This window comes from Phaethon aethereus (assembly GCF_964289735.1).
Source record: "Phaethon aethereus genome assembly, chromosome: 1".
In the NCBI taxonomy this organism is placed as follows: domain Eukaryota; kingdom Metazoa; phylum Chordata; class Aves; order Phaethontiformes; family Phaethontidae; genus Phaethon; species Phaethon aethereus.
This window is the reverse complement of record NC_138575.1, coordinates 149241288-149265354: the sequence shown is the minus strand read 5'-3', so window position 1 is coordinate 149265354 and position 24067 is coordinate 149241288. Positions and strand designations below refer to the sequence as shown.

Sequence of the window (24067 nt, the reverse complement as noted above, 5' to 3'; positions counted from 1 at the left end):
ACCTGCACCAGAGAGTATTTATCTCAAGATCATTAACTGCTCTACTAATTAGGAGAGAAATCTCTAATTGTATAATAAATTAAAAGAGCTTGAGTTAAGCTCTTTTGAGTTAAAATGCTCCACAGAAAACACTGCACAGCTTTAACTCTGCCATTGGCATCAGATGAAGTTGCTCTTCATCTCACTTAGGTATTTACAAACGTCCGTAGGATCCTCAGAAAAATGCATGTTACACACAGAAAAGTGCCAGCTTTCCAGATACAGTCAAATATCGAAGACTACACCTGTGAAATATCTAGCATGGAATCATAGAGTAGTTTGGGTTGGAAGGGACCTTTAAAGGTCATCTAGTCCAACCCCCCTGCACCAGTTTAATCTATAATTGCACCAGTTTAATCAAGGTTTGTTAATGCAGACAAAAAAACCCCAAAACAAAACAAAAAACCCCACAGCAGTAATTTTAGTCTGGTTTCTTAAAAACAAACAAAGAAACAAAGTGATGCTTTTGGGATCATGCCAGCAGATGTTCTGGTAGGGACGAGCTCACTGCAGCAGCGCTGATGGTCCAGACAGGCTGTACAGCCCAGGGAGAGGGACCGGCACTTCTGGGCTGCGACTCCTCTCCGCCAGCATGGACATCTGGAAGAGGCCAGCTGGACCATGCCCGAGGAGGGGCGTTTCTCTCCACGAGTGCCACCCCAGGGTGCCAGGGTTACTCCCCCTCTCCAGGTGCTGAGGGGCTGCAGCCAGGGGAGGGCACCTATGGCCCCTGTGTCTGTTAGGATGGTCCCCCATTTCAGACGGGATGAACAGAGATGGACACTTCGAAGACATTCTGTTCCTAAAAGTTTCATGACAATAAGTAGCTGGGTAAAGAAGAGAGACCCTATTTCTTTTTTAGCTCGGTTTCCTTTAAGCCTTTCCTTTCTGTCTACCTTCCAACTTTCAATCCTTTTGGCCAATGCTAGAGACATGCAACAGAGTTGTGAGAGTCTCAGAAATACCAGGTTGCTGTAATTTCTTGAAAGCTTTAGCTGAGCAAAGGAGAGAGATCCACTTGTCCCTTCCTCCTGCGGGAAAGGCTGGGTCCCTGCACCAGTCCTGCAAGGTGCAGCCCCTGGGAAACCAGGTTTCATGAGTTGTGCAGCTCACCGAACAACTTGTTCATTCTTTCTGTCTTCTGAATAACACCTGCGCAATCCCAGACGGATTATTAGTGCTAATTATTATTCAGTCATCAACATCTGCTGTGTTGTAGTGGATTTTAATTTATTACAACGAGGAAGGCAAACAAATAAATATTCTAATAGGGAGCACTTGGTTTAAAGTAAACCGTTTACATTCAAGCGATATCTAATACTGTGCTGGCTGGTCATTCAGACAAGCAAGGCAGAAGCTAAAACCACGTATCGGCAGAGACAAAACCATTGCAGCCTTCGCTCGGGATAAAACTAATCAAAGTTCAAGCAGATGGTGCCTGAGGTGGGAGCTAGCTGCTCGCTGCAGATGTGGTCGTGGCTGCTTAAAATGTCCTTCCCTGCCACTGCTGCCCCATAGCTGAATGTTAGCTGCAAGGACTCCCGTCAGAGTGCCGGGGCCCTGCGTGGCCAGGCTCGGCACAATGCTCCTTTCCGCTTCTGCCATTGGTCACCTTCCGCTGGGGGCAAGCAGCAGAAAGGCAGCAGGGAGCAACCTGCGCGGCTCCTTCTCACAGAATCACCGAATCATTAAGGTTGGAAAAGACCTTTAAGATCATCAAGTCCAACCGTCAACCCAAGACCACCATGCCCACTAAGCCATGTCCCAGAGTGCCACCTCCACACATTTTTTGAACACCTCCAGTGATGGTGACTCCACCACCTCCCTGGGCAGCCTGTTCCAATGCTTGACCACTCTCTCAGTAAAGAACTTTTTCCTAACAAACACCTAGTTTAAACCTCCCCTGGTGCAACTTGAGGCCATTTCCTCTCATCCTATTTGGGAGAAGAGACCAACACCCACCTCACCACAACCCCCTTTCAGGTAGTTGTAGAGAGCGATGAGGTCTCCTCATGGGCTGGCAGCGGGGCGCCTGGCTACGCTATTTCTAAAAGCGATGAGCTTCTGTTCTGCCACGAAACTGCGGCAAAACAGTCAACTAGGAAACCGAGGAAATGTTCATGGGGGGAAGCACGCGTACCTGGGTCCGTCACTCGCTTAGTGCTGCAGGCACCTTGTCTTTTAAATAATGGATTATCTTACTGTAGGCCAACATGTTTGTTATTTTAAGGTGGGCGGTACAAGAATAGTTTCATAATTTTCATAATAGTTTATGCAAATCACCCAAGTGTGTGGAGATTTGATACTTTTCCCAGGAGTATCACTATGGGGTGTGAGCATCAGCAACCTGAGCTGCAACGTCCTAGTGTTATTTCCCTGCTCCACATCAAGCTCCATCTTGAGCTTTGCCAGGAGCATTGCTGTGACTCTGCTGCTGGTCGAGAGGAGGGCTGCCAGAGGGCTGCCTGTGTAGACAGACTCGAGTCCACCCTCTTCCTTTCACCGAGACTTAGCTGGCCCAAAGAGGCTGAACCAGTGGCTGTGCAACTGGACGGCGCTCTGATTTGACAGAAAAGAAATGGAGCTGGCGTGCCAGTAAGAGCGTTTTACTGGGAAGGGGCAAGGCAGCGAGGCTCTCGGTAAACGACTGGAAAGCATCTCTTCACAAAGAGCTTTGATGGAGAAGAAAGGGAAGTAGAAAAATGTCAAACAAAACATGCGCGGGTTTATAATAAACTAATGGATGTTTGGAAGTGCATTAATGAATAACGGAGAGAAATATCTGTAAAAGAAAATTTATGCTCAGAGCAGATAATTGATATGCTGTTTCTTTGCCGCATGCTGGTGTGCAGTCGTGAAAAGAATATTAAACATAGAAGATAAATGAGAATTTGTTATTTTAAAGCAGGGATCATCAGGACTTTATGTGTTTTACCTGCTACAGGAAGAAACTGTGGGATCTTGTGAGGGAGTACAGGGTACTAATGGTAGAAGCAGCCTAGGTCCAGGAATACTCTGTAATTTCTAAAATCGGAGGATGAGGGGGTGTATCATCACAGCATGACCACAGGAGAGAAACAATGTGATGGGAACATGGTACTCGAATTTGTTCCTTCAAAATCTACTGCAAATGAAACACTGAGGTGGCTTTTTGGGCCATCACCCGCTTTTGAGATACGGGTTAATAGATTTCACTGGAGGAAACATTCCAGTGGCGTCTTCACCATTACTGGCACACTCACAAAATGGATTTTTTTGAACTTGCATGTCCTTTACTGCTGGTTAGGTGTCTTTGTTAGTTTTTGGTTTTAATTCTCATTGTGGCTTTGATTTTGATGGGACTTGTAGAAGCAAAGTTAAGAACTCTTCTTCCATCTCTTTTTTGTCCTCCTGTGAAACAGATGTGTGTGTGTACCTGAACCTACATGCACCTGGGCTTCTGCTCTGAATGCCTGTATGCAGATACATGTTTAACACACAAGTGTACAACTCAAGATTGCTTTCCCACAATATTTTAAGCTTTTGTGAGCTGGTGGATTTGGGGATTTTAGCTACTAAAAGAAGTAACCTAAAAGCCCCAAAAGGAGAAAATATCAGGAGATAAGCAAGTGATCTATTCCACTTCCAAATCCCCGACTAACCTGTGCAAGAGGTGCAGGCTGATTTTGCAGAGTTGCTTGAGGCAGCAACTGCTGTGGGAGAAGCTCACATGGAGGCTGAGAAGGCAAAGAAACCTAGGTTAAAAACAAAACAAAACAAAACAAAAAACTAAGCTAAACTTTGTTTACAAGTTTGGGTCCGTTAAATTTTAGGTTTCTTTTAATGCCATGGCTTTTGTGTAAGTAGGTTTTAATTGTAAAGCTGCATATGTCACACGCTTTATACAGTCTGCCTATTTTGATGACTCTTTGTGAGGTTACCTGAAGAGCAGTAGGTTGACTGAGTCTATGCACGGATAAATCCTGCTGTGTGCTTGGTGTTCTTGGCAAGGGAGTGTTAGACTCTGCAATCAGCTTTGTTGGTGTAGCTGCAAGAAAAGTACTGGTGAGTTCTCACATGTTGGAAATCATCCCCGTTTGAAGTGGGTATTACAACGAGACCTGGCTAGAAATCACTACGGCCTGGCTAAATTCCAGCTGGAGTCAAGGCTGTTCTTGTTGACTTCAGTGGCAGTAAAATTAAACTTGTAAGGAGGGTCTGAGCAAACGTAAAAGTAAATGAGACAGATTATGATTCCGTGCTCCAATGAACATAGCAAAAGGACCCAAGAGCTGTTCTAAAACAGCTAGAATTCCCTTCAGATGGGCTGAAGTTATTTACAGTTATTGTAAATTTAGGTTAGCTCATTGGCTTTTCTTCCAGGCCAGGGAGCAGAAAGAGTGTATAAGGTGTGCCCAAGTCAAGACTGGAGCATCCTGATTCTTGGTCAGAAGAGAATTACCCACAGTCTGTTATTACTCATGTAAGTCTAGAGGGGCCTGATATTGCCCATACTGATGCCCTCAAATCTGAAGACAGAAGTCCTTATTTTCATGCCCGCTTGAAACAGCAGGTCTCACAGCTAGTCCCAATACTCATTTTCCAGTGTATAGGTGGTTGCACTAGAACCGTCCCTCTTGTATGTTACCACTTCAGATTATGCACTTCATTGTCAGAGACAAACACGCATCATCGATACCTAATAAATAACTGTTAAATTAGGAGCTGTGGTATATAGGCACACATTCTGTAACTTGGCTGAATTAAAAATAATGCAGTAACCCAGGAATGTCACTCACATGCTGGGTCTGACTTGGGTGTGTGGGAAGATTTTGGTGAACTCCTGGGTGATACTGAGGGTGTCCGACTAGCGCTGAGGATTGAGGCACCAATATCAAGTGCATTAAAGTGCTGTTCAGGATCCAAGCTGGTGCCACTGTCCTAAAACAGACCAAAAAAAGGGAAAAGCTATTGCATCTGTCAGGGTAAAAACATTTTGAAATGCATCTAGTAATGGTGCCACACCCAGTTCTTTGGCTGGCTTAAAATGACTTGAGCAGAGCTAATCCCAGGTAGGCCAGCAGAAGATCTGGGGCACAGGTTTCAACGTCCCTTCCAAATAGCATCTGACTAACGCATTTTACAAAGAGCTATCACTGAATTGGAAATAAGTAGCAAGCTACTGCCATAGTCATTTTGTGCCTTCACATGTTTTTCTGAATCTTTCTTTTGCGTGCAGTTGGATGTGACAGCAACTGCAACCTCTGTGAGACGCTCAGCCGTGCACGGAGGAGGAGCCTTTCTTTCTTCCCTCAGCAGATTGCTGAGAGGTAGCCAAGAAGGCTGATTGCCAGAACATGTCCAAATGGATCTTTAAACTGAAGTAGTTTGCCAAGGAAAGGTGGAAATCTCTCACATTGCCCCTGCCCATGATTCCACTTCATTTGTGGCTGTTACTGATCTCCAGGTTTATCCTTTCATGAACTTACCCAATTTACGTTAAAATTATTCAAGTGAGCAACGAATTCTGAAGTGGAGGGAATCTACCCAGACAGACAATGCTGGAGTCTTCAGTGACATTAACATAGGAACAAGTTGTGATTATTACATATATTCATGAAAAAACTTTTCTCATTGTACCTTTAGTGCTGAGGACACAACCTCTGAAGACACTTCTTCCAAGCCCATCTCCTGTCTCCTCTCCACCCGAACATCTGCATAACTGAATGGAAAATATAATTCTATGTATCAACATGGTATTGTCATATTTTATAAGCTGTGCTTTAAGCAAGTGGAGAAACAAATTATTGTAACATTTTACAGGTTAAATGAACAGCTGAAAAAACACTTAAGTCAAATGCTTCTAAATAACATATGAGAGACTGTTTTAATTTTCCTTTTTTGCTCTGTTCCTATCTTCCTGAAATCAAGAAGTATATTAAAGAGGTATATATAAAGGTCAAGTTTGCATCCTACAACCATTTTATGACTTCACTGGAAAGCTTCCACACACCTCTTTCAAAACAACATAAGGATTAGGGGAAATGAATAATTAAGGGATCTGTCTACTCTCTATTTTTGCACAAAATGGAAAAATGCAAGAGTTAATCTGCCCCTAAACTCATGATTGACAAATCAAGCTTAGCATAAAGCAAGGTTTAGTCTGATGATTTTTCTATAGTGAACATACTTCCTTCAGAGAGTTCAGGCTTATTTTTTTTTGTTATGTAAAAGACATTAAGTTTTTAAGAGAAAATGTTGACAGTCATGAGGATGCCCTTATCTTACTGTCCTTTGTGTCCCCACCAGTTGATGTGCTTTTCCATACCTTACCACCATGTGTGTGCACACAATGAACTCTGGCTTGGAGTTCCACTGGTGGTAGGTGATATAGTAATGGGTCTGGAGCCAGATCCACTGCTGTCCTTTGGTCAGAAACCGATAGCAGCACGACTTCCCCTTGCCAAACTGCATCACTGTCAGCAGAAAATACACACAGCTTGTAGCACAATTTCTGACGTGAAAATGACATGAAATGTGAAAAGAGTGACAAAAATATCTGTGGCCCCATTGATTCCCAAGGGAGACAGGAGTCTAAGCACCTTTCCGGTGAGTGGTCCTGTCAGTCTTATGATAGAGCAAAAGGTCATAAAGGTCAGTAGGTATCTTCTTCTGACACTTTGAACGGTACATTCCTACACAACACAGTACAATTAACCTTAACTTGGGACACTAATGCATTAGTGTCTGCTACAAATTAAACACAGATCTTACCCTGGTTTATGTGCTGATCACATACTGCTTAATTAGGCATCTGGGATTAATTTCTAGGAGTGATCATCTTAAATTCTATAGCAGAAAAGTACAGGATAAAAATGTTTGAAAAGATGAGTATTGTGTGCAGACAGATTCAGAACGGAGGGGGTATAGGAGATAACATTGTGCAAAGATAAAAATCATTTGAAACTGAAAAAAAATTCCCAGACTGACAAGAATTCAAACTGCAGTAAACCGGGGTGTATTGAAGGTTTTAAACATTCACCAACAAAACTAACCAAACATGAACATATTTAGCCTTTCTATATTTTAATGTCAACATATAAAAACTAATGTTGATGGGATTTTTTCAGGACACCCAGAAGTGGTTAGCTGAGAAGTTCCAGCCAGTTCTGTAAGCAAATATTTGAAAAGCATTGACTCATTTTCTTTACTTAGTGAAAGAATTATTCAATTACATCTTAATAGACTATTTAAATAATCACAAGTAATCTCAGATACATGGTGAACAACATTAGGGTAAATAATCCACCAGCATTTTACAAAACAGGATCTCCTCTGAGATTGCTTGAACTATTCCTGTACGTTCTTTACTAGTAGGGCAGGAGTCTAATCTGATGTATTTTATCCATTCAGTGAGTCTCGCTGACTGCTTTTGGGGATACAGAAAGTAAAATTGTATTTTTCAGAGCTTGATAAGTCTGGCCCAGACGCTGGTCAGCTGCGGTGCCCCCAATCTGCTCTAAGTCCACCAGGTATGAGGCAAGGGTCAAACGTCCGCTTACAAGTTTAAATCAATTTTAACTGAAACTACATTTCAGTGAAAAGAGGTGTCCCAAGTGACTCCACAGGAACCTGGTCTATGCGATACTTACAGTGTTCGTGGCACCTTGCTAGCAGCTCTAGGTCATCTATATGGTAATAGTCGTAGCCAGAAGTACCCAGCACTTCAAAAGGCAAGTATCCTATAATCGGCGGTGCTCTGCGGTTAGGCACAATACGAGTGAATTCATAAACCACAAAAGAAACAGCAGTTCTGCATGTCGACACGGATATGTAAAAAGCCCAGACCAGCTCTCGCTCATCGGTGTACAGTTGTCCCCAGGGGACTAGACCCTGACTTTCCCCTGCCTTGTGCCTGGGATGCCAGGCTGGACACGGGAGTGCCGGTGGGCACCGTCCCCCCAAGGACAAGACCACGACAACCCCGTCTTTCCTGGGAAAATGTGGTTGTGGAAAGAAACTCAGCTGCTCAGGGACTCAAAGACCTGCTGTGGGGGAGCCGTTCCCTGGCTGTTCCCTGGTCAGGGGCTCTGCTGTGGCTCCTGCAGTCCCTGCACAGGAAAAAAACGTGTGGCGAGGTGATAGGAAGCATTCATCTGCTAGGACTAGGGGGGTAGGAGGGGAGATCATCTGTGGAGCTTCCCTCCAGGTGCCTGCAGAGCTCGTCCGTGGCGTGCTGAGGCAGTTGCTTTGTACCTTTGCCAGCATGGTTGCCTCAGGCCAGCACAGACTTTCCTTCTGTAACTCGGTGGGAATTGCACACACACAATCAATGCCTGGATTTGGGAAGAATGATTTCTGCAGCTGTATAATAATTAGATCATTTTGCCATGTGACAGTCTTTGGTCGACTGATGTTTTTAAAAGAAACAAGAACAAGCTTATCACAAATTCGGCCTGAGAAAAAGAGTAGTTTTGTTTTAGAAGACTGGTAAAAATAAGTGCAAAAATAAATGTAAAATAGTAAACATCAGTTTTTGCAGGAATTTCATTGGCAGTCCTCCTATTCATGCAACTTAGATGTGAAACAGAACACTATTTGAGTGTATTGAGTATTAAAAAAATTAGCAGTAGACAAGCACTGAACACAACCAGGAGTGCTTTTCTTGTCACCAACCTGTGATCCAGGAATAAAAATTTCCACTCCAGACTGTGTCTTGATGTGAATTCCTCTAGAGGTTCTTCCACGATGCACATCTCCTGTATGGTGAAGAAAACCGGCTTGCTGAGAGTTGCAGCTTCACCCCTCTGCTTCATCTAGCTTTCGTTAGCTATAAATACGCTGTGCATGGGAGGGGAAAACAGAGGATTCGGACATTTCCTGGCAATTCCAGAGAGCACTCTGTTGTGTTTAGCAATGCCAGCGTTTTTGCAGGAGGTGGGGAGACGGACTTGTGATGCACACGGACTTAAGAGCTGAGACTGTTCCTCGGGGTGCCAAAGTTTTTACGGCTCTGAGAGGTACCCGGGCTGTGATGGCTGTGCTCCCGATGGCCCCGAGCAGCAGTGCCCTTCCCCGGCATCCGGCCTGTGCTTGGTCCCACCTGGGTTTGCCACGTCTTTCCTTACTCTCTTTTGTGTTACTTAAGATACCCACTGCCCTTGCTCGGCCCTTTTGGACATCTGCCCTCCCCTCTTTGGGAAAGGGGGAGACTCTCCTTCCCGCTCCATAGTAAATGTCTTTTCAGGGAGCCTGTCGGGCGGGGAAAGGGCGGTGGTTCTGCCTTGCGCTTCACTCCCACCGTGAAGAAGCTGGCCCTTGAGGTGTGCAGCAGCCCTTACTGACAATAACTAAAAGAAGTGTATTTCAGGAGGCAGGGCACAGGGCTGCCCGTGAGGATCAGGAGGCAGTCGGGGGCGATTAGTCGTTGGGTGGCGGTGGGAAGGGGAGAAGCACGGCACCGTGGCGCAGGCCCGCACGTGGGCTGGGGCTGGCTGCGTGCCCTACAGCTGGCTCCCAGCCCCCCTCTGCTGACCTCTCCTCTCCCACTGGCGGTTTGCCGGGGCAGCTCCAGCTCCACCGGCTGCCTAGAGTCAGCCTGGAGACCCCCGGCCTGGGGCTTGCCAACACCAGCGCTCAGGATTTGGTGGCATCCAGGGTTACTGTGTCCCTCATGTCTCTCCTGCAGGAGGGTCTCCATCATGACTGATAAGGAGAGCCTGTCCACTGGCCCCCAGTGCTGCTGTCCCCTGCTCCATGGTGCCACGTCCCCCTGTGCTGCGGGCTCAGCGACACCCTCCCATCGTCTCCACTGCCATTTCTCTCTCTGCTGACCCTCTTGGGGAGAGAAGACTTTCAGGCCAGCAATGTTTTAAACCCTCTGGGAGCAGAGGACAAGCTGAGGCATGCTGCCATCAAGCATTTCTTTGATACATATCAATGCTAACGAAGTTGATTAAAGTTGCTGGCTGTACAGAGCCAAAAGGCTTCATGCATACCTTAAATTCCTCTCCCCTCCCCTCTCCAGTTTACACCAAAATCCGTCCTGATGCCAAGAACATACCCTGAAATTCAAAGTGCAGCATGCAAACATGGCTGTGTGCAACCAAAATCCTGATTCTGCCTTCCTTAGCCAGTCAGATAAATGTTTCTGCCTTCATTTTAGAGGAGGAAGTCAAGAGCGGGGGTTAAGTGAGTCACCAGGTGAACTGAAGAGAGCAGCGTCTAGGATTTCGTGGCGGCTAACACCTTCTCCAGGTTGTTCAGCATCTGCTTCCTCCCTAGCACTGGGCAGCTCATTGCCACGTGTAGCCCATTTTGCCTCCTTGTTTATTTTGAGATGTTAGCTACTCAAAGACAAGGGAATTTGCTTTCAGGGTTCCCTGAGAACCTTAATTCCGGCCCCTACTGCTAATACAATTACTGTGGTTGAGATTGATGGGAAGTGTCCTCACTTACCTAGAAGGGACTCTACTTGCCTGCCGGGGCCGTGAATCAGTCAAGAGCACCCTACAAGTCCCGGAGCAGTAACAGAGCCAGGCCAAGGCAGCAGTGATTTCATACCAGCTAGGTCTCAATTAGATAAAAAATCTCTTAACTTCTGAGGACAGGACACCTCCTCACATTTGTTAATTAGGGAACCGCAGTGCCAGGCACAAGGTTGGGTGGTCTATCCTTATTTCCACAAGCAGCTATCTTACTACCAGGATTTGAGAGGAGGGAAACTAGCAGCAGTCACCCAAAGACACCAGGGGGCACAAATGAAAGTGTTGGCGGCCATCTGTATACTGTCCCATCACAGGAACAGAAGGCAATGAAGAACCCAATTTCAAAGTGACTTTGCAATGCAAAGGAGGGTTTCTATTTCCCATGCAAGGGGTGCAGAAATGACACCGCTTCCACAGATCCTGGCTCACGCTGATAATCCTTTTCACTGGATGCATGAAATGTGATATCTGTAATCCATTCAATTAGCAAAACTAAGAACGTTGTGTGTCACCCCCTCTGAAAGTGTTTTGAGAAGTCTGGAAATAAATGGGACCCAAGGTAAACACTTACCTTTAAAAACTGAGGTGTTGCCAAACGCACAGTCGCAACGAAGCAGATCTGCTTTCCCGGAGATGTTCTGTAAGCCCTTGGGACAGCCTCGTCAAAGCCATTGCAAGTGGAGTTAGGCACTAGGTAGGGAAAAAAAGGGGATGCAGAGTCATGCCTCTCATGAGATTTGCTCTCCCTTGAGTATTTTGCACACTTGAAGCATACTAATGCTAATTTTATTTAGAGAAGTGCTCTAAAAGCTTTTAAGGCTGATATGCATATATATAAATCCAAGTCAGTCATGTTAGGCAGAAAGACATCAGAGCTTAACTTCAAGTATGAATCTTATAGGTTAATCCTGATAAAAATAAGGACAAACCTTATTACAGAGCATAAACCAGCTTTCTGGAAAGAAACCCCACGCATCCAATTGCTCTTTTTACCACTCACTCAAGAAAAAATATATGCTGCAGCATGCCTAGTGCCATAACTTCCAAGAGGCAGTGAAAAAAAAGCATTGGCAAGGGAGATAGATAGCTGAAGAGAGTTCGTCAAGTCATCAATGGCAAAACACCGGGGCGCACAGCCAGCAAGGCTTCATCAAGCTAGCAAGAGGCTGCTTGTGATTCTCGGCTGCTGAAGTGCACCTTCCCCTTCTGCATCTAAGGAGAACCGTCCCCAGCATGCTCAAGTTCTCCTTGTTTTAAAGAAGAGCAAAGAGGACCTCATATATGGCACTGGCTTGCAGAGCTGGACATTTCTGGTGAGTCTGCAGATGGCCTGCTGTCTCTTGAAACACTGGGCAGAGGGAAAAAGTGGATGCGATGTGGCTACAGATTTTGTGCATGTTTTTTATCTTTCGCGATTGCATGGCTCTTGTGTTGCCTTGAGGACCCACTAGCACCTCCTGCCACAGAGATGCGTTGCCAAAAGAATGTGTTGCCTTAAGCATTCTAACATGTTCATCCCATGTTAGAATGTCACAATGCAAATTCTTCATCCAAATTTGAGCTGTTTAGAGATGGTAATCCTTCTCCCACAGCAGCAAGAGAAAACTGTGTGCTAAGCTGCAGTGGGATCTGGGCTGGCTCCATGGGCTCCTGCCCTGCCTAGCCAAATAGCTCCCGTGGGGGCAGAGAAGGTCCCATCTTGCAGCCAGAGTTCCCCAATATGAGTTAATCCAATGCTAATAGGGATTAATGCTAATATGAAACTATCTTTCCTTATTATTAGGCCCCTATATCCAACTTTATGAAGTTTCCTACAGTTTATCTTTTCTGCACAGGACAAAGAAAGTATAAGCTGTGAAAATAAAGAGTTTTGTATCTATCTGGGAGGAGATAACTAGCAATTTTTATTCTGGGGTGGTTCTGGACTGGGCTTTAGTTCACTAGCATAAATTGTAGAGATGGAAGAAGCCTCAACTTATTACATGTGCTTTTGGAACCCAGTTCAACCTCTTAAAAGCCTTAGAATAAGATGATAACATAGCTTCATAACTGATAACATAGCTGATAACAAGGATAACAGGATATGAGACAGAAAAATAAGTACCTTGAAAAATAAGACAGAAAAATAAGAATTCACACCTGTGATTAACTGGTTTAGGCCACTGTGTGCCCAATATATATTGCTCCAAAAAGGGGAAGAAAGATTCCTCATTCGAGAAGGCAGCACAGATGTGAACCTCCACAGAGATTACAGCCCTCTCTTGCAGTTGAGTCTGGAGGGCATTGCTGACTGGATATTGAGATTAAAAATATGGGCAAAATTCTCCTCCTTTCACCAGCTTGCTCTGGGGACTTCCTAGGAATATGTATTCCCCTTCTGCTCCTGGGGTTATGTACATATGTGAGGGTTTCTATAGGATTATTAATACAAGGGGTGGAAAAAAAGAAGAAAAAGTTAGAAGCTGCCAGGAAACCGGAGAAGCCTGAGTAAAGAGTTACTCGTTCTTCTCTGATACAATTATTTTGTGCAATTCTGTCAATTTCTGTGGTCAGTCCTGCTTAAAAATGAATGAGGTTGCTATAAACCCACGTTACGGACATGGTAATAAGTTAGTTCCAAGCTTACTACGTAACATGTTGTCACATTTGAAGTCAATGGAGCTGTTTCTGTCTGTAGTAGCCAAGTTCAGTAGCAAATGCTTGCAGGCTTGGCTCTAAAATATGAAAAGAAGATAAGCACCTTCGGCCTCTGAAGTATAGGCATGGTAAATTACCTTATTAAACCCATGGGCTTGCAAACGACACCAGTTGCAGAAGAAGTGCCCAGTGGAGGACAAATTACACCAAAGAGCGGGTGGCTTTTTTACATCAGCTGTTTGATGTAAACAGCCACGGGTCTGAGATGTCGCATTCCCAGAAGAGAGCAGAATACAGCCCTGAGCGTGGCTTTTACAACAGAGGATTCTACTTCCAAGGGGTAAACGCACCACTGAAAGGATAATAATGATCATATAGGACAGCTGTGCGGTAACTCTGGGCTTTCGTCACAACATTCGAGAATGTTGAACTTAGGCCAAGGAGATGAGATGGAGCTGGGCCTGGCTGAAAGTCATCCCGTCTTCAAACAGCTACTGTGCCATCTCCATGCTCAGCTGCCCTGCACAAAGCCCAAAGCACTAAAAGCCTCGCTGATGCAGGCAGGTGGCCACCACTTTGAAATGTACATCTTGATCTGAAAACAACTGCAATAACTGAGAGAAAAAAACCCCACATTTGTTTCTGAATTACTTTGCTGCCTGACTTATTTTGTTGGTATCTGTTCTTTCCACAGCTCTATCTGCACAGCCTGCTTTGCTCTGCTCTTGCAGCTGGTCAGCAAATTTCAGCTTTTTTTGTTGATAATTTTTAACGTGCAGTTAAAAAAAGAGATCATTACATGAAAGAAAAAAACCCCAAAACCCCGGTATAATCTTTTAAGCACGCCTTCTGAAAAATCATACTTTTTAATCCTTGATGTCTCTCTGAAAGAAACATACGACATATTGAAGTAGCAAAGTTCAGTAGCGAACTTTCTGAGAGCACCACAGAAAAATAGTGGAATGGAAAATATAGGGTGACCTCTGAGGCTACGATAATATTAACATTTATAAGTCAAATACAGGTCCTGGAGTGCTTTTGTCAGAAGGCATCTGATGAAAATGTCAAGCTGGCTATAAACAGGTGGGCTTGGGTAAATGAGGGCATGTGTGTTTCATAATTAAATCATCTAGACAAAATATCCTGAGTAGGGAATCATAAAGTTGTGTGAAAAAGCTAAATACACAATCAGAAGGGTGAAACAGTTGTCTCATATGTATCACTCAGCTGATGCTGCTCAGCATACATTTTAATAGTTTTTTGTGGTTACCTATCAGACCTGCTGCTCCTAGGGCTACCACAAAATTCTTTTGTAGAAGAAGTATTAAATTACCTGCAAATACCATATAAGAAGAGAGAAAGAAACTAGTTTGCCTATATACTGGTTTTTTTTTTGTTGGGTTGGTTTTGTTTTCTTATAAAAAGGACCAGGGCAATAAGGACAAGATGTTAAAAATAACTAATATATGTAAGGAACTAAGCCCTTAACTACCATAGACAAAAAATTTTTTATCCTTAGGGATATAAATCATGCCACATGAAATGAATGAAAACATGTTCACAAAACCCCAGATGCCACATTATTCAGTTAATAATAGTACAGCAGTCAGTTGCTCGGTCATCTTATTTTAACTTAGGTTGTTTAAACCATATTCTTCCTATAACAGCAAACATCTCATTTATGCCATTTGAAAGAAGAAATCCCTCCTTCCTATTTTGTCAGTAGATGTTAATGTTTAAGGAACCAGTCTTAGTGACTGTCAGACAAACTGAAAAGTGATTTCAAAAAACACAAGCCAAACAGACCAGAATAAAATCAAGATTGCTTTCTATAAATAAATTCAGACCACAAATAAACAGAATATTCAGCATCTAATATATATAATGAAGAAATCTAAAGTGCTCGTGGCAAGCCAGACTGCACTCAGTAGCTTCGGATGAGTAACAGTCACAATGTCCAGACATCACTTGTCTACTTTGATCTGTTCTCTCCTCCTGTTTCTCCACTCGCCATCCTCTGTTGATATGCATCTGTCCTGGTTTCGGCTGGGATAGACTTAATTTTCTTCCTAACAGCTGGTATAGTGCCGTGTTTTGGCTTTAGGGTGAGAATAATGTTGATAAAATGCTGATGTTTTAGTCGCTAAGCAATGTTTGCACTAAGTTAAGGACTTTCCAGCATCTCATACTGTCCTGCCAGCAAGGAGGCTGGGGGGGGCACAAGGAGCTGGGAGGAGACACAGCCAGGACAGCTGACCCAAGCTGGCCATAGGGATATTCCATACCATATGATGTCATGCTCCATATATAAACTAGGGGGAAAGCTGGCCGGGGCCACTGCTCTGGAACTGGCTGGGCATTGGTTGGCAGGTGGTGAGCAATTGCATTGTGCATCACTTATTTTGTATTATTGTTGTTGTTATTATTATTATTATTATTATTTCACTTTCCTTTTCTGTCCTATTAAACTATTTTTATCTTAACCCACGATTTTTACTTTTTTCCCCCACGATTCTCTCCCCCATCCCACTCGGGGATGGAGGGGTGAGCGAATGGCTGTGTGGTGTTTAGCTGCCTGTTGGGTTAAACCACAACAGAATCCCAAGTAAATTCTTTAGAAGAGGAATGGTGCCTTTTTTCGTAAGTGTCCGTAGAGAGCCCGGCATAAGTGCTGCAGATCACTAGCTGCAGCTCCTATGATATTGTTAATAGTAAATAATAATATGCGGCTGCCGTTTCTGATCAACACATTCATTTCAGTTTGAGTTATTCTTGTTATCAGATGTTTCTGCATATGCTTATGGAGGCTCAAGATCAATGTATCTTCTGTATAAATCTGTTTGTTTCCTTTAAAAGGGAATTCAGATTGAACTAATTGTTCTGGGAGTAAAAACATTTTTTTTCTCCCCAGCGTAATAACTTTCTTGATGGTTATTCTTATCTCTAAGAGATAGATCAGCTAACAGTAGAGTATCTGCTATTATTAGTATCCAGTAACCAGATACTTCCTGAGTTTCCCTGTAACTAAGAACAAAAATGCACAGTTTTAAATTCCACTATAATATTTTATTATATTACTTGATCGGGAGCTCTTTTCACATAACGGTTATCTCCTTTAAGAGGAAAACTTCAGGCATTTTGGATGAAAGGATGGAGCTGCCACTTTAAAGATGCTGGTGGTCCTTTTTCCTTTTGGTGAACACTTTGAAAGGCAGAACTCTGGCTTTGTCCCTCAGGAATTTTTAAGCAAGTATATCACCTCAGAAATAGGATACCAAAGCCAGTATTTGGTTATATAATTATGAGAGATCTTTTTCTGTTTACAATGTACAAACAACTTTCACAGGAGGGATGAATCCAGCCTGCCTTATCTTTTCTTATCAGAGTGAGCTATTAAGTGGCTTTGTAAAATAATTAATCTTCCTTAATTTGACATTTTATACTGGGAGCTAAGCATTTCCTTGGATTTTTTGGAGGGTTATCTTTATTACTTGTCTCCCCTCTCAGCCCTCAGGCAAAACTGGATGGGGGGCACTGCATTATTCATCGGTGATGCTGACATCTTTCCCTGGTCAGGTACTACTGGTCAACAGGTACAGTGATGGCACTGGGCTCCCTCAGATGTTTGCATATATTCATCTCTCTTGTTAAAATCTGTATTACAGGACCAGAACCTGAAATATATAAAAATGTTGGAAAGAGTTCCTATTTGCAGATAAACCCCCCCACCTTTTGCTCTGAGAGCAAGTAGGCATTTCTCACGGAAAAGGGAGCTCTGTCTTCCTCTTCTGAGTGGCCCATGGGCCACCTCCCCTTCTCTCAAGGGACTACTGAGTCTTCACGTCAGGTTACAGTCCTGCTTTTCTCATTGAAGCTTAATTAATGATGATTATATAATCCTCCCAAATGGAAAATCAAATCTCTTGTATTTGATTTAGCACAGCCAGTGACTCATGCAGTCACTCCGCACAGCTTGCATTGTTTCGCTGATCGGCCGCTCTCGCTTGGGCACAGCTAGTTCGAGGGGGGTTCGCTCATATGCAGGCGGCTCGTGTCACATCCCTGGTGTAGATACAGCTGCAGAAATGCCGTTGCAGCAGAGGTTACAGGGTACGGCTTCCCGCACACCATCCCCGGGACCAGCCCAAGCATGGACCTCCTGCTAACCCTGGCACTGGGCTGTACAGCTCCTCTAGCCTCCAGCTATAGCTGAGCCCAGGAGCTCAAGGGACGGTGATCTTCTGAAAGACTGAGCACATGCCATGAGCTATGTGAACCTTCCCGGGCAATTTCCAAGGGCTGCGTATGGATGTCCCTGCCCCTTCTGGGATGGAGGAAGATGCCAGCGACTGCTCCTCTGGGGGCGTGAGCATGGGTTCAAAGTAGGTTGTGTGCGACCTGGATCCCTGACAGCAATCCTGGTGACAAGTCACCTTGGTGGTATCAGGTATTTGTTCTGCTTTAGCAGAAAAAAAAATGTCCTTGGCATCTCAGTACAATGGCCTTTAAAGCCCCAGAGCTCCTGCTAAAGTTAGGGAGAGCAGCTAAGCTCCTAACTGGCTTTCTAAGCCTCAGTCCTTCAAATTAATCCATTCAAACCCATCCCTGTATGATGTTCTCAGCCATAGGTCACAATGCAATTAACGGAGAAGGTACGAGGGAGGAGGACGGGGGTGTTAGGTCACTGGGACTCCAAGACCCATGACCCCCTTCCCTCACTTATATGATCATTATATGAGCAATGAGCAAGGTAGGTGAGAAGGAGAGGTGAAAGATTTCGTTAGGACTGTCACTGCCACGATGGACTCAGAGTACACTCGGCAAACCGTTGGAAACAAAGGTAGGATTTGGTGTCGGGCGGCTAAAAAGGAGTGGCAGAGATTTGTATTTAGAGGTGAACATCCTCTATCAGTCTCCCATGTGTAAAAACATGCTCACACTTCCACTGCTGTGAAAAGCCACAGGGAAAAGCATTCTTGAATACATTCATAAGGAACGTCTCTTGCTAATTAAGCTTAATTTGCAATTTCTGTCTTTCTCCCCCCACAGTATGCTCAGCTAACTCTTTTCTTATCTTTAGCTTAGCCTCCTTCCTCCACAAACACCTCCGAAAAGCAGAATTTGGGGCCAGCTGATCCTACGCACGCAGGACAAGCGCTGCCCTGTGAGTGATGCATCTCTCCCCCCCGGCCCTTTCCACCGCTGTCTTTCTCGCCTGCTTGGCCTCTCACCTGGCGGGGGGCTGGCTGGAGAACGGGTATTTATTTAATGGGAGGAAGAAGAGAGCAATTACTGGCAGGTCCAGCAGGTGACAGCCCTGGGGAGCGTGGGCTGGGGGGACAGTGGTGCCCGGTAACAGGGCGTCCTGGAGTGTGGGGAGCCAAGGAGAGGCAGGAACCCAGCCCACCGCTGCACCCATCAGATGCTTAAAGGTGCCCATGCCGCAAGTCCCCGTGCCAAAGCACAGCTGCTTGCCCCCAGCCCCGGGGGCTGGGAAGCTGCCTGAAGGGCGGCTGCGCTCCTGCGGCGCTCTCCGGAGCTGACGTCCCCCACGCCTTGCTCAGGGTGCAGCCGGCTGACGCAAGAAGCCCGGTGGAGCTAATGACAGCCGCTTCGGAGGTTTGCACCCTCCTCCGGCTGCTGGCTCTGTCCTTGGCCCAAGGTTATCAGCTCGCAAGCAAACAGAGGTTGCTGGGGACGCGCTGGTGAAGCAAGTATTATTTCCTCCGGGCTCCGCACTGAACTGGGGAAACTACGGTCAGGATGGGCAAGCTGCCGTTCTGCGATGGGAAGAGGGGAAGGGGGCCAGGAGGCACCACCTCACAGAGCGGGGCCAAGGGCTGTCCCCTCCCGATTGACCGGAGGGTCAGACTGCAGCAGAGACGGGTAGAAAGCGGAAGAGACAAAAGGAAGTGGAAGATATAGAAAAATGTGACACAAAGGGGGGAAAAAAAAAAATTGAAGCAGAAAGCACATGTCTTATTTGAAAGCTATAAGCTGGGGTCTTTGGAAAATGATTTGGTGTCTTCTGAAATCAGTATGTTCCCATTTAGTCTATATGCATTAAGCTAGGGAAGATATCTGTAATGCAAGTTTTATCTTTCTTCTGAGAAATAGCCACTGATACAAATGCTGGGATATGAAATCCCAACGCATAAGAGGGCAATATTAAGGTCACGCCAAAATAAAAGGCTGAAAATCCTTGAAGAAAATGGATCAGAAATTCCCCTGGTAGAAATGTATCCTTATGAGTCAGCACCTGAAATCCGGTTTCTGCTCTAGAAAACGGAACAGCTTGGGGTGCGCGCCTGTCAGGCCGCCGCATTTCGCTTCATTCAAACTAGAAAGCATACGGGCAGTTACATTTTTTTATACAAATAAAGCCTCAAATCAGATGGCACCAAACAAGAAATACAGATCTCCATCCTGCACGTAGGTTTCTATTCTAGTCATGTGGAGCAAGAGCAGAAAGTTAAATGGGGACAGGGACGGTTTTTTTTCGCAGTGTGTTGTGCGGTTTTTGGAAAGCACGGTGGGGAATTTTTTTGCTGAGGATGACCTATTTGGAACAACACCAGCAACTTTGGAAATGCCACTCTGGAGTTCAATCAGGCAAGTAACTAAAGCAAACTTGGGCAGGCAGGAGAAGGGAACGTAATAAAAGAGTATTTCATTTCTGACACTAATGGCCATGCAGCAATCTGTTTGTTAGGGAACGGGCGAGGTGGAAATCTGCTCTTCATCCCTTGAAAGATGGTTTCCCTGGACTGACTGTGGTGCAGTAGCGACTGTGCGGACTGTATTTCTTCCCTTTTTTTTTTTTTTTTGAAGGGTGTTGGGTTCTGCGGTGCTGGAGAGGAATGCAAAACGGCAGCTGGAGAGGGAGGTGGGTGGAAGCGTCCTCAGCCGCTCGGATGCCAGCGGCAGGGACCCCTCACGGCAGCGAGAGGCGCAGGCACTCAGTTACGTGGTGCCGCCGCCTTTCCCCAAAACTGTGCAGAGCAGATGTGGCAGATTATCAGTTCTGGCACAGAATTTGTGTTTAACGTAAGCCAGCAGGTAAGGTAGCAAGCTTATTATTCAGCTAAGAGGTAGAGTCTTAGCACGCAGTATTAGTGAGCACAAACAAACCCTCCTCTGAACCTGTCATTGTTTGCAAACTTACCCAGAGTCCAGGATCACTGCTAACAGGTGAAGGGCAGTAACAAAAGGAACTAACACAATTTCACTCTTCACAGGTATTCGTCCAGCTATTGCAAATCGGCCGCGAGATCCGATTTTGTGAAGGAAAATTTAACCCATAACATCAAAAATAGCCCTTCCAGTTAAAAGCCTGTCTTGTTCAATGGAGCAATACTTATATTTTATTTTACGCAGCTAAAGTAACATTTATACAACGATTAAAGCTTACCATTGCTGTAAGACCGAAAATTTCCTACAAATTTTATGTATTCGTATGTTGGAAATTCCTTTGGGTTCAAACTTCCTCTCAGAAGATGACAATAAAACTCTAGTTCATTGTCAGCTGGATTGTTAAAAGAAGAAGAAGAAGAAATAAATATACTATTTAAGCTAAACACAACCAACGGTGCCTTCCAACCCACAACCGTGCAACTGGCCGCAGGAGAGCAGCTTGTTCCCCCTCAGAGTCCTACACGCCGATGTGCTACACATTGGAGGATCGGGGCCTCTGCAAGGAATCGCCTTGCGGGGATGCAGGTTGTTCAGCGCCGTGCACAGGTCTGCCTGCAGCTCAGGGACAGCCTTCGGGACTAACTTGCCCTGCCCTTATACCAGCTTCGTCACAGGAGTTACGCTGCCAGAGCATCCGTGTAGCGGAGGAGAGCATCGGATCCTTCATTGATAGCTTTTTTTTCTATTTAGGCTTTATCACGACTCACAGCTGTTCTACATCTTGTGTTGGAAAACTATGCCTAATTACCTCAAAATAGCTATTAAATTAACTTTGGCATATTAGCTATCAGCTGCAGGTTTTGTAGATACAGTAGATTAAGCAGCTGTATGTCTTTCTTACATTATTGTGTGTTTTCTGGTTTCCTATGTCTTACCTCCTAGGGTGAATAAGGATGAGGCAAGAAAAAGCGTTTTTAAGAAAAAAAAATCAATTTGAAAAAGAATTACAACAATTTTACAGATACTTTTCAACTATAATGCAAAGCAAATGTATGCGACATTAGCGTATCTCTGAGCAGCATCTTTCTTGAACAGGCTGAAATATCAATTAAGATGTGATTTGTCTCAGGTGAACTCTCAGTTTCCATCGGCTAACCTATTTTCCTTAGCTGTCTCAAAAGATACGATATTTAATAATTAACATAACTGCAAGTAGTCTTAGCCTAGTAAGATAAAAGCAATGAGTTTCATTTAAAAATAGAACCAAAGGGTCATTCCAGGTGGCTAGATCTTTTTAAAAGGCTATGAACACAAGTTTTATATTGCACATCACATAAAAATCTCTTTCTGAGAGAAAATTTTTATCCTACCCATGCTTTTTCATTTACTGGGGAAGATAAAGTAAAACTTACTTTTTAGGTAATCCGACGAGGCAGAATCTGTCATAAGCATACAAGAAGATAACATCTTATAAATTTCTGAATGTTCTTGTTCTGGGAGGAAATTTAACAAATTCTGATCCAAGACATCACACTGCAAAGGAAAAGAACCTTTGAGAAAAACAGAAATACCACAACGAGCAATGCTTGCAGAGGTGCACAGCAATGTGGATACAAGGAGGGGCTGAGGGAACTGGGGTTGTTCAGTCTGGAGAAGAGGAAGCTGAGGGGAGACCTTATGGCTCTCTACAACTCCCTGAAAGGAGGCTGTGGTGAGGTGGGTGTTGGTCTCTTCTCCTAAGTAACTAGCAACAGGATGAGAGGAAAAGGGCTCAAGTTGCACCAGGGGAGGTTTAGATTGGATATTAGGAAAAATTTCTTGACTGAGAGAGTGGTCAAGCATTGGGACAGGCTGCCCAGGGAGGTGGTGGAGTCACCATCACTGGAGGTGTTCAAAAAACGTGTGGATATGGCACTTTGGGACATGGTTTAGTGGGCATGGTGGTGTTGGGTTGATGGTTGGACTCAATGATCTTAAAGGTCTTTTCCAACCTTAATCACCTTCTGTGATTCTGTGAAGCCTGTGGCAGCTGACTGGGGTTTTCCCACTGATTTCCAGGGACTCCTGACAAAGCTTAAAAGAGGGGGGAAACTGCTGGGCAAACCGAGCGGCTGCTTCTCTGTGGGCTGGTTCTCAGCTTAATTCTCAGCACCCAGTGATGCTCCTCTAATGCTTCCCAGAGACCATCAGATGCATAGGCTATATCCATACAATTAAATGATGAGACCCCGGAGTGAGCTGGAAAATGGGTACCTGGCTCCCCATACCGCTCGCCAGCTCCATGCACAGCCCTGTTGTGGACCATTGGAGCTCATTCTCTCCCTGGCAAACCCCGACTAGCGGGAGCAGTGGGGCTGGGAGTCACCCTGGGCCACTTGCCCCGAGAGCCGGGTCAGTCCTGGATCCAGCCCCTCTCTGGGGGACCCCCCTTCCCGCATCCCGGCAGGTGGGAGCGGGGAGAAGGGGACGCCCCAGTCTGGACATCGCTTTGCAGCAGCAGTAGTTCGTCCCCAGGGAAGGGGAGTTCATGGTGCCGCTGGCACAAGGCCACTGGACACCCATGGTCTGAATGCCCAGGTGTCTCCAGCCCCACGGTCAGCTGGCATGAACCTGACATCCACCCAAAATCTAGGTACTGAAGTTTGGGAACAGAAAGAGGAGATGGATTCGTGCAAAAAAACCCCAATCCTGTGACTGGCCCAGGGTGGAGAAGAAAAAAAGAGTCTGCCACAGGGTTGCCACCAGGAAGGTCTCGCTGCGTGCAGCATGGTGGCTAACTGAAGACACAGAAGCACAAGAGGAGCGTATCTGAAAGCAAGTGCCAAGCTAAAATGTCCCTCTGATGGCCTTGACTTACACCCACCCCAGTTGAGGCTGCCTGGGACTGAGCTGGCACACTGACACAGCTTCGTGTGTCGTCGCAGCAGTTGCCACCAGGCTGTACAGTCGTGTTGCAAATGTGTTGGCCCTGTATGAGACTGGCAAGTTATTAATTATCATCATTTATTTATGTTTTTACGTAAGATTGCGCTTTGATTTCCCTCTGCTTTCTACCCATGCCTGCTGTTCTGCGTGGAATTCCTGTTTAGAGTAGCAAAATGCGTAGAGTATACTTCAAAAATCAGAGCGTTATGCTTTATACACTTATCTCAATGCAATAATATATTACCTTAGATTATTCGGTTGTAAGTATTTACTGTGTGTGCTCATTACTTGCATATTCCTTTTGTGAAGAATACTTGAAAATTATTTTGTGACTTTAGTGTATACCTTATTAATATGCATCCTACTGATGCAGTATATGATTAAATTTATATATATGTATAAATACATATATAGATACATTCTACTTAAATCATGTATATATATTTATTGTACATATACACACATATCTATATAAACACATTATATTTCTATTTCTATTTCTATTTCTATTTAGAATTATATTTATATTTATATTTATATAAAATATAGTACATTGTTCATGTAATTTGGGCATATGAAGAAAGAGCACCTGACGGGAAGCTGCAGTGGTGAGTCCTGTTCAAGGCTTATGGCGCGATCTCAGAAAAGTAATTTTTCCTTCTCATTCACTTTCTATCTGTAAATGGTAGATAATGATACTTATCTACCAGTTTCACATAAGTCTCATGGAGGTTAATTAATCTCCCATCCACTCAGCAGTAACTGCAGGAGAACTAGACGTGAGCTGTCACCGCTCCTCAAACTCCCTATGGCTTCTTCAGTGACCTGAAGTCACCTTGAGTCACCTTTTGTCTCCATACGGTGAC

General features: G+C 44.7%; 1 protein-coding gene across 1 annotated transcript in view; it reads right to left on the bottom strand.

The window, feature by feature from the left end:
* The window catches only part of NPAS2 (neuronal PAS domain protein 2), a gene marked incomplete at its 3' end in the record, with an annotated part of 60137 nt that overhangs the window by 19933 nt on the left and 16137 nt on the right, over window positions 1–24067 (bottom strand). The window contains exons 5-14 of the mRNA XM_082013722.1: window positions 21689–21809; window positions 20554–20667; window positions 11077–11195; window positions 8695–8777; window positions 7671–7777; window positions 6347–6494; window positions 5659–5740; window positions 4818–4959; window positions 3960–4066; window positions 3681–3773 (exon numbers count right to left, since the gene is read on the bottom strand). Of these exons, the coding sequence (XP_081869848.1) occupies window positions 3681–3773; window positions 3960–4066; window positions 4818–4959; window positions 5659–5740; window positions 6347–6494; window positions 7671–7777; window positions 8695–8777; window positions 11077–11195; window positions 20554–20667; window positions 21689–21809 (1116 nt within the window). The remainder of the gene's footprint in view (window positions 1–3680; window positions 3774–3959; window positions 4067–4817; window positions 4960–5658; window positions 5741–6346; window positions 6495–7670; window positions 7778–8694; window positions 8778–11076; window positions 11196–20553; window positions 20668–21688; window positions 21810–24067) is intronic.